At 35.2% G+C, this 10,843-nt stretch overlaps 2 protein-coding genes across 3 annotated transcripts; both read right to left on the minus strand.

Moving 5' to 3' along the window:
* Positions 1-1,356: 1,356 nt before the first annotated feature.
* On the minus strand, positions 1,357-3,296 carry LOC117607386 (helix-loop-helix protein 15). 2 transcript variants are annotated; one of them, XM_034331067.1, is made up of 3 exons: positions 3,013-3,296; positions 1,823-2,107; positions 1,357-1,759 (listed from the first exon to the last, which is right to left on the minus strand). In XM_034331067.1, the coding sequence occupies exons 2-3, from the start codon at positions 2,077-2,079 to the stop codon at positions 1,606-1,608; spliced, it is 411 nt and encodes a 136-aa protein (XP_034186958.1). In that variant the 5' UTR covers positions 2,080-2,107; positions 3,013-3,296; the 3' UTR covers positions 1,357-1,605. The 2 variants fall into 2 exon arrangements, with proteins under 2 accessions (XP_034186958.1, XP_034187043.1); XM_034331152.2 differs by lacking the exon at positions 3,013-3,296 and having other exon boundaries at positions 1,823-2,694.
* A 1,879-nt stretch (positions 3,297-5,175) lies between these two features.
* LOC117604474 (secretin receptor) lies at positions 5,176-10,813 on the minus strand. Its single transcript, XM_034324566.2, has 9 exons — positions 9,125-10,813; positions 8,711-9,060; positions 8,549-8,643; positions 8,115-8,280; positions 7,637-7,799; positions 7,437-7,567; positions 7,267-7,358; positions 6,902-7,040; positions 5,176-6,715 (listed from the first exon to the last, which is right to left on the minus strand). The coding sequence occupies exons 1-9, from the start codon at positions 9,210-9,212 to the stop codon at positions 6,437-6,439; spliced, it is 1,503 nt and encodes a 500-aa protein (XP_034180457.1). The 5' UTR covers positions 9,213-10,813; the 3' UTR covers positions 5,176-6,436.
* Between the last annotated feature and the right edge of the window lie 30 nt (positions 10,814-10,843).

Below are 10,843 nucleotides of genomic sequence, written 5' to 3' on the forward strand. Positions count from 1 at the left end.
CTCGTTTGATTGCACGGATTGTTCATCGCGCAGTTGAACGAATTCGATGAATATTATAATCACGATGGTCAGAGAGAGAACGGAAATGCAGTAAACCCAGTTGATGAAAAGTTTCACTTTGCTTTTCGCCTGTTGGCAAATTCTCAACGCCCAAAGGTAATTAAGGGCAGACAAAACAGCGGTTGCTTCGTTAAAATTTTTCGGAGTCATCATTTTTGCACTACACTTCTTTGCTTGCTTCGTTCGATTAGAATAAAAACTTACACGAACGTTGTATATTTTTGCAACTGTCAATATCGTTGGTGGAATCCATTTAGATAATGAATAAAAAGAAGAGGTAGTTTTATTGCTCGCACCTTGCACAATTATGGTTCACTTAAGAAGATTACTTGAATAATGAAAAAATGAATATTGATGGTTGTTGATTCGATAAGAGGAGAGGTACAATGATTACTGATTACAGGAAATGTTGATTAAATAAGAAATTGAGAAGAAATAGGGGCGGTTTTGTCTCAGGTGTTGCGAGAAAATCAATACTGGTATCGAACTCTAAAGTTCACTACCTTTGAATGTACTTTCAAGTAAGAAAAATTAAATAAAATTTTTCATTTAACAGTATTTCTGATTATCAAATCCTACGACAGTTGCAAAAATCATAATTTGGAGAACTAAGGAGAACTAAGCTGAGGAGAACTAAGCTAAGCTAATTCAAAGGCTAGCTATTCTAGCTGATAAGTTGGGTTGGGTTAGGTTAGGTTATTTTTTGGATTCGAAATTATCGGAAAATTTTTGAAAAATTGTGATTTTTTAAAATGGCCATAACTTTGTAACGCCACGTGATATCGACCTCGGGACACTTCCTATCGTTCTCTCCGACCTTGATTTATCCAATAAAATAGTCTAGATCAATTATCCGGGAAACTGCAATCCAACCAAAACTTGAATTTTTTTATTAATTAGGTAGGTTGTTACGGTTTTTGCTGGAAAGGGTATATTTCACATAATAGCATTGGAAACATAAAATATGTAAGATTTCCATCTGTTCATAATAATTTGATCACCCACTGTAATAGAGGATAGGAGAAAAAGAATAATGAAAACGAGAAAGGAATTCGATGAGCCGTGAAGTTGATTCCTTCGTTCACTGGAAGGTCTGTCCACTTTGATGATCGCTGGTAAACAGAAAAATAAAGTGCGTTCGATTGCAAGAAGGATGGTTATGCGACCATTTCGCAGGGTGAAACAGAGGATTTAGGATACGCGTGTAGTTGGGGTGCGACCATCCCCCGGGGACACTCTTCTAATCCACGAAACAAGATTGATTTAACAGTTCCAAAGCGATTTCGAATAGTTGCATTTCAAATTTATTCGAATAAGTATCCGTAAACCATTAAGACATGATAAAAAATTGTATAACATTCTATTAACACTTTGATGTCCTTATTTTCAGATCGAGAAATGTCGCTTTGAGCCATCGTGAAAACGAAAAAATCACATCAATTTGAACGTATTCCATCTGGTTGAAAGTTGGTCCGATCCAAGTGTCACGACACTCGAGGAAGCTCTGCAAAAATATAATTCTTCCGAAAAGAGGGTTGATTTCCTTCAAGCTTCGAGGACATGATTCAAATAGGCGATGTAACAGATGGCCAGTCGTAGAATCTCAATTTTCGACAGCTTCTTATCCGGTGGCAAAGTTGGCAGAAGTTTTCTAAGTTCCGCAAATGCTAGATTGAACGCTTCCACTCTCACCCTTTCTCTAAATTAATTTTATTAATTAGTAGAGTAACATAGACGCTTTGAACATGATTCTTTTTTTTACCTCGTTGCGTGTGCTGTTCGATATTTCTGCGTCGCTCTTCTGCGTCGACGTCTTTCTTCGCGCGAAAGGGTGCCAGCACCTGGTGCACCCACCCCGTTCACTACCACTCCGTGTCCACCGTTCGCCATTTTCTCTTCGATTGAAGAAACACCAGTTTTCAAGAAAAGAATTTTCCTTCTACAATTTCCTTGAATTTCAGTCACTTTTCTATGTTCATTGCGAATGGGTGCTCGATTCGTGTGAAAGGGGATTTTCATGTGGAACGTTCATTTTTGGGGTTGATTGCTGGAATGATATTTTGTTAATCAATTTTTCGAAGCATCACTTGTAGTTATTATATTAATTGAATTGGTGATAAGTGTTGCACTGGGTCAATTATTATGATTTTATGAGCACCGGAGGGTGTTGAATTAGCACCCTTAGAGAGTAACCCCCTGGAAAACACCCTTTAGGCAGAAATCGTCCAAATCCCTCGGGAATCGCGTTCAAATTCGGAATAAAGGAATTCGTGGCGGAAAATAATAAGGTGATCAAATATTTGTGGGTACAGAAAGGGTTGATTCTTGTGCTTGTTTTTCTTCTCAAAGCAGATCACTGTGGGTTAAAATTGGGTGGTTAATAAAATAGAATGGGAATAAATAAATCAGCAGAGGACCAAGGTTGTGTTAAAGGAAACATAGTTTCGGCACCCATGGGGCTCTTAAATTCCGACCGATTCGATGGTATCTGTCGAAAGGTGGGATTGTATTATTCAGAAAAAACCTTGTCCCTGTGTTTCTTCTCAATTATTCACGCGAAACAACCCGCCGCTCTCGTTCGATCTGATTCTTATGGTAAACCAGCGATTCGTATGGACATCTTCTCGCGGTTGCCTTAATATTTGAAGGAAACCACCAGATTTCGATACCATTTTACTTCTACGACGCGCATTTCCCTCGATTCACAACGTTCCTCGAATAAATTCCAATTCGATCGACAGGAGTTTGTATTTTTTAAGCTAAGGGTAGTTTCTAACGAAGCATTCATTATTCAAATCTGAATAAATAATCCCTTTTTCACACTGGTTTGCACTTCAAATCTCCGTAACACAAAAGAGTAAGAAATCCTTTGAAAAATAAAACTCACAAATTGTCACCGTTTGCAGCCCCATCCCATTCTCTGCATTTTCATTTTATATTCACTATATTTACCTTGTTAAATATCAATTTAAACGGTGACTTTCACTCAAGGACGATCACTCGACGAGATCAGCAACGTCTCTGATAAGATCTGCAACTCTCGTGTAGGGAGGTTGCACCCTTGCGAAGAGGAGCGAGGATTATCTTGTCATCCCTTGAGCCACGCCTCCGGAAACATCCCCTCGTTGTTCACCCTTCGACAGATGCTAGCTGCATCTCTCTCAGCAGCATCCCTCGTGTTCTCCAATGAAATCGCTAGAAACGAGGGATGAGACCGCCCCAAACTGGCCGCCATTCTGTTGCTGGCGAAAACGATGGAACGTTTTGCTCGTTAGTGCGAATGGGTGGACCATTTTATCGATCATGCGATTTTCCTGGGTTCGAGCCTCCGATTAGAGGTGTTCTTCTTTGGGCAGTACCTTTGTGTCATTGTATTCCTCTGTTCTTTTAAGGCTAATTTTCTTATGGATAAGTTTTTGGAACTTCCTGTTAATTTTTGGTAGAAGAATATCGATGGTTTTATTAATTACAATTGCACTACAAGAAAGTGTCAAGTTCAAAGGGGTTGTTTCCTAATTTTCTTATGGATAAGTTTTTGAAACTTCCTGTGATTTTTTGGAAGAGGAATATCGAAGGTTTTATTAATTACAATTGCAGTACAAGAAAGTGTCAAGTTCAAAGGGTTGTTTCCTAATTTTCTTACGGATAAGTTTTTGGAACTTCCTGTGATTTTTTGGAAGAGGAATATCGAAGGTTTCGTTAATTACAACTGCAGTACAAGAAAGTGTTAAATTCAAAGGGGTTGTTTTTATTTTTTTTTGTGGATAAGTTTTTGGAACTTTCTGTGATTTTTTGGAAGAGGAATATCGAAGATTTTATTAATTACAATTGCACTACAAGAAAGTGTCAAGTTCAAAGGGGTAGTTTCCTAAGTTTCTTATGGATAAGTTTTTGGAATTTCCTGTTAATATTTGGTAGAAGAATATTGATGGTTTTATTAATTACAATTGCAGTACAAGAAAGTGTCAAGTTCAAAGGGGTTGTTTTTATTTTTTTTGTGGATAAGTTTTTGAAACTTTCTGTGATTTTTTGGAAGAGGAATATCGAAGGTTTTATTAATTACAATTGGAATACAAGAAAGTAGCAAGTTCAAAGGGGTTTTTTTTATTTTTTCAATCTCGAACATTATAATTAGAGAAATTGTTTGGACAAATTGTAAGGTGTGGATGTTAAAGGGTGAAAGAAAAAGCGTCCGGAGTAATCAATGTTTTGTATATTGATGTACATGTTACACGAAGGCGACACGTGTCTCGCGTTTATCTTTGTAACAAGAGACGAGATGAGGCGAACCGCATTCTAATCGACTGCTTCTCGATTAATGTCTTTGTTGGTGGTCGGTGTCATGAGATAGTTCACGCTTCGTTATTTTAACCCCTCCATTTTCAATGCCTTTTCTAACCCCTTCGAGAGGCACGCGACTTTTGACAGGCAGAGTTTTGAAAGGAAGGGGGCAAGGGATTGAGATTAATTTTGATTAAATTTCCAATGAAAACGGTTGAACTTATTTAACGAATTTCCAAAATAACTAGTATTTTAAGAAAAACTGAAATTAATCTAATTTTTGTAGTTTTATATGATGTACCATTAGATCCTTTGTGAAACAGAGGGTGGTAACGTAAGGGTGCAGCACAAACAGGGTTGCACCATCAGTGAAATAATCAATATTCCAGTATCGGTTGATATATAAGAGACTTGCGGCACAAGCATGTGTAAAAGTTATAAAAAAAATTAATTTGGATAGATATAATAATATATAATTTAGTTAATAAATCATTCTGAAATTAAAAACTGTAATTAAATAAACTGTAATAATAATAAATAAATAAAATGATGTACCATATCTACGCGTAAAAGTTATAAAAAAAAATAAATTTCGATAAATATAATACATAATTTAGTTAATAAATCATTCTAAAATTAAAAATTGTAATTAAATAAATTGTAATAATAATAAATAAATAAAATTGTGTACCATATCTGTGCGTAAAAGTTATTAAAATAAATACATTTCGATAAATATAATAATACACAATTTAGTTAATAAATCATTCTGAAATTCAAAATTGTAATTAAATAAATTGTAATAAGAATAAATAAATAAAATTGTGTACCATATCTGTGCGTAAAAGTTATAAAAATAATAAATTTCAATTAAAAAGATAATAATTTAGTTAATAAATAAATGTAAAATTAAAAATTATACTGCAATAAATTGTAATAATAATAATTAAATAAAATTACGCAAGGTATTCATACGTACAGGTAACAAAAGGTTGACCTTTACCAAAAGGTGGGACGGAAATCCGGATGTGTCATATGTCATTGGAAAGCCCTTGACGAAAGGAACACAATGGTGTGGGTGGGAGGTCTTATATATATGACCTTGACCCGCTAGAGGTCAAAAACTAAGATGATTTCAAATATATATATGGAGTTTACTCAAAAGCTCGACGTTAAATCCAGATGGATCATATGTCATTGGAAAGCCCTTGACGAGAGGAATACAACGGTGTGGGTGGGAAGTCTTAAATATGAGACCTTGACCCGCTAGAGGTCAAAAACTCTTCCAATATTCTTTTCTTATTGATTTCATATGTAAATCCTATCTTACGTTTTCGTATCATCTATTCGTATTGGTTTTGAGGTTCTGATGGTTCTGAGATTCCAATGTTAATAACGTTTTGATTTGTTATTTTCTCAATTGCTACTGAAATTATGATGTTAATTATATTATCTGTTTCAGAATTTTATTGTTAAAATTTTAATTAAATTTTGATTAGAATAATTACGTTTCCTATTTCAGAATTTTATTGTTGAAATTGTTACTTAAGTTTTGATCTTAATAATTGTTTTCTGTCACAGGATTTTATTCTTGAATTGTTATTTTCTCAATTGTTACCGAATTTCATTGTTTAAATTGGTATTTAATGTTGTCTGCTTCGAGGAATTTTATGATTTCAGGATGGGTCACTATCGTAGCCACCTCCACGTGGTGTGACCTGGTAATCGGTATCATTTTCTAAAGATAATCTTTAGAAAGGAGCATCATTCTCTAAAGATAATCTTTAGAAAATGCTACCGAGCTAAGAGCTACTATTCGCGTTTTAGTTGAAATATCTTTTATTTTACAACATTTTCCTTTAGATATCTGTTTACGAAATAAATTAAAAAATATACTTTTGCATATTTCGTTTTCTCCCTCGTCCCAAAACGCCTTTGGATCCACCCTTAAATAGTTGTCAAGTGCAATGTCACAATACTAGTCAGTGAATTTCTATAGAATCATCCACGTCGGACACAAAAGATACTCTATCAATATACAGAGATTAATCGAGAAATTTTTCATTAATCGAGAAACGATACGCTTCTTTTCTTTTTATCCTGTTTCCATTTCTAACACATTCGGCCAATAATCGTTGTTAGATCTTCTTTCGGACTGCAAGGTGAACAAATTCCTCATGGTCGTGCCAGAAACTGTCGGTTGCTCGTAATCGTTCGATTGTCTGCAATGCCGATTCGACATTCTTTTCCTTGGTTCCCGGCAATTGGAAACGAAGATGTTCACGTTCTTCGACCATCTGGCTTGCCATGCACGTTTTATTTCTGTCCTCACCTCAATGTTTAGCAGACAGTACAATAAAGCCACGAACGAACCCTGAAAAATAGTGTGAAAAATCCAATGTTCTTTTATGCACAGAATCGATAATAGATTTTTTTTTCAAAAAATAATTTAGACATAATTAATACAAAGTTTCATTACTGTTCAAGGAATAAATTCTTCCTGAATTTACTAATTTAAGTAATTGAAGTAACACCAGATGAAATATCATAAATTAAATACTTGGAAAGAGGCGAAGAATTGATCACAGAACAGCCAGACTAATTCCACACGATGATCCTTATGATAAGAAAGACCCAGGAAAAGAGTATAATGAGCCCCGAACAGAGGCACCAAGACCAACGTAGATTTCGCCCACCTGCTGTATATAAACCCATAGAATATTTTATTTTATTAAAACCCGATTCATAGAATATTTTATTTTATTAAAACCCAATCCATAGAATATTTTATTTTATTGAAACCCAACCCATCGAATATTTTATTTTATTGAAACCCAACCCATCGAATATTTTATTTTATTGAAACCCAACCCATCGAATATTTTATTTTATTGAATGTTAATTGATCGGTATTAATTAATTTACCTGTACTGCATCTTCTTACGTTGCAAGTGCACCGAAGTTTTGAATTTGATGAAAAGCACGCGTACTATGTTGATGAACAGCAGGAAATTGAACTAAAAATTTGTTATTAGCTCGTTTAATTTTTCATATATTTGAAAATAATGAAATCAATCAAAAAAAGAGACACTTACTAAGGTCGATATCATGATGGGTATTCTTATAAGCAGGAACACAGAAGGATTATCGTGGGTGGTCCAGCAAAGTGTATCCTCGATCGTGGCTCGAATAATTATCCAAGGAACAACCACGAAAACAGGCAATCCTTAATTAAAAAATAGAAATTAATAAAACTTTTTAATTAGATGCGTCATCTATACGAATATAATCGTACCCCATCCCATTAGAATGTATAGATTAATCGCTGCGCTGTCGGCGCAAAACGCCAACACAACCAAGTTGTGTAAATATAACCCTTCCATAAGAATCCAGGAATAATTAGCCACGATGAAGAATTGCCAAGCGCTGGTGATCGTCTTGCAGATCAACGTCTGGAACTGATCGATTCAATGTTATCCTGGAAGCGAATGTTTTTCACGGTCTTTCGTTTATTTTCGAAGACGATCATGGCATATTGATATGTCTGATGAAAGTATGGAGAAGTGTGATTAATCGAGTCGATTATGACTAAATTTCCAGCAACTCGAAGTATCTTGCTTTCGAAAATAATCAATTTTCGAGGCTTTAATAAAGTAAACGGTAGGAAGATCATTCTTTCAATCGAGAAATTGACTAAACAAAGAATTTACAAAGAATGGCAAATAATTAAGCGGGTTTCGTTTCATTTTTTACGGGCTGTTTAACATGCCTACGTTTCGTTGCTTGATAAAAGCATTCTTCTCGTCCACATAGACCACGTCCACAGCTAAACCTACGCCATCGACGAAAATCCAGTCCCTGATCAATGCCATAAACGCTCTCATGATGAAAGATGCAAATAGATGCATGTGTAATCTGTTCCTTGGGTTTCGAAGCTTTCTGCGATGAAAGAATAATCGTTTCAAATTAGAAATTATTATTATTATTATTATTATTATTATCATTATTATTATCGTTATTATTATCATTATTATTATCATTAATATCATCATTATTATTATCATTACTATTATTATTATTATTATTATCATTATCATTATTATTATTATTATTATTATTATTATTATTATTATTATAATAAACGGGTGCACACCCTTTACATTAAATATGAAATAGAAAATAATAATATAAGAGTGTTTGTAATTACCTGAGCAGAGAAAATATTATCATTGCAATAATCAACATGGTAAAGGATGTGGCGTATCCTATCTGGGACACAATCCTGACGATGGGCAACCATTTCTGTCGATAAAAATAGCATTTAAGGAAATTCAATCTTCCATATGATTTTTTTCAATGAATTTCTTACGTCCAGTAGAAAAGACTCAAAGTTTCCGTAATCTCGCGAACGCGTCATTCCAATTCCCAAATCGGCGATGGTCTCCATGAGGTAACGAGCTGTGAACTCGTCGGACAATTCGCACAAACTGTAATTGCTCCATGGAATCTCTTCTGTGTTCTTGTACCATCGACCATTGGCGAGGCAAAGCTTGCTGGCCATCGCGAACGCACGATTGTTCGAGTCGAAATCGGATTCGGGAGGGCAGGGTAAAATTGCAGTAGTCGATGCCTTGGTGTACGGCCAGCAAAGCAGTCCATCGAATGACGGGGGGCAATGGTGAAATCGTGGGCTACCATTCTCCAATGTTACGTTTAGATCTAACACAGAGTTTTAATTAAGCGTAGGATTATTAATCTGAAATTTTAGTTTGATCGAACTTACATTCGTTCATCAATTCGCCGCACTTCCGTTTCTGTTCGACGAAGAACCCCTCCGTTTCCGACGTTACATCCGTTTCCGTCGTAGTCATCCCAGTAGCACGCGGTTTTCTCACGAACAATCGCGAAAGTAGCTTTAAAAATAAAGATAAAGTCTGTCTAAGGCACTTGGAAATCTATATGTAACGATAAATCGTTTTGAAACACCACAGGATTGCTCGTCTAATAAAAGAAAACGAGACGTTACATTCTCAGAAGGGCGTGTTTTTTAAGAACCGAAAAAGACTGATGCTACCGTTTCGAAATCTGAACGCAGAATGAGCAGCAAGTGGAATACAAGCGTGTTTGCAATGCTGCCTCGCCCTCCGTCTTCTTTTTGCCATCGTCACTCGGGGAAGGGACAGGCTGAAAGTGGAACAAGTCGACGAACAGTCAGACAAGAAGGCAAGCTTGCGTATCCACGTGCTCGTCGGTGAAAATTCCTTGAAAATACACAGGATCGACTGTGAATCATGATACCAATAGGGGCAGAGAAAGATTCTATAAATTAATTACTTCGATACATTAAACGCATTCGATTGATTTTCGATCTCATTTTTTTCTAAAATGACGCTTGGAACTATAAAGAATCATTCCATTATTTCTACTTATATGGGCGATGGAAAAAGGGACTATTATTAGTTTGCATAAATAGGAGATGCAGAAATAGAGCCGGAGGGTGGTTATTTTCAGCATATGGATAGGAAAAATATTTTCTGTAAAGATAAGCAGATACAAGATTCTTTCTAAACACAGTGGAATACATTTTGCTTTATGTAAAGATAAATAAATAACGGTTCGATTTAACATCAATCGTTTTGATCGGGCATTTGTTTTTTCATCGAATTTTCTCGATGCAGAAAATTCATGGATGTCTTCTCTTTTTTTCTATAAATGTTGTAGTTAACACCTATATTTACTTTGAAATGAGCTGAACATTGGCAATTATCTTATGCAGTTTAGACGATAAATATAATAAAGCAAATCGACTGTCTAGCATCGGTATCATCCATCAAAAGGTTGATCGTCTAAACGTACTCTCGAGGTTTTTAGCCAATATTGATAGAAGTATAAAGGAGTGATCGATCATGAAATTGCATTGACGTAGAAGTATCGCGCAGACAACGAGACAACCTCATTTCAGATATTGATAAAACAGTAATATTTCAGAAATGCTTTCAACGTTACAACTTGATCAACGAAATCGATGAGTCTTTGATTAATGAAATTTACTGAAATCAAAATTCTTATTAACTCTCGAACGACCAAGCCGCCCACTGAAGGGACAGCTTTAAATTTAGAAAATGAAAATGAAGAATAGCCTGAAGTTAAATTTAAATTGTCGCTGTCTGAGGGGCTTTTTGTCATCTTGACAAAGATTCATGGTAAAAATAAAAACTAAAGCTATTACAAATCATTTCGGATGGATTGTTTAAGAAATACAAAAGCAGCAATTTTGTATTCAAAATCTGTTTTATGTTAAACTTACACCAACCACATTTTACAACAGATTGCGTTAATCGTGAGGATCAACACGGGAAATCATCCGCCCACGATTTGACAAAAAACGATCCCAATTCTAATTCCAAAATTTTAATTTTCTAATCATTTTCTTGTGATCTTCTTCTTGTGTCGAAGCACGATTCAGCAATGGTCTATTGTATAATTAAAAATTAGAAAATTT

This window comes from Osmia lignaria, chromosome 9 (assembly GCF_051020975.1).
Source record: "Osmia lignaria lignaria isolate PbOS001 chromosome 9, iyOsmLign1, whole genome shotgun sequence".
Lineage (NCBI taxonomy): Eukaryota > Metazoa > Arthropoda > Insecta > Hymenoptera > Megachilidae > Osmia > Osmia lignaria.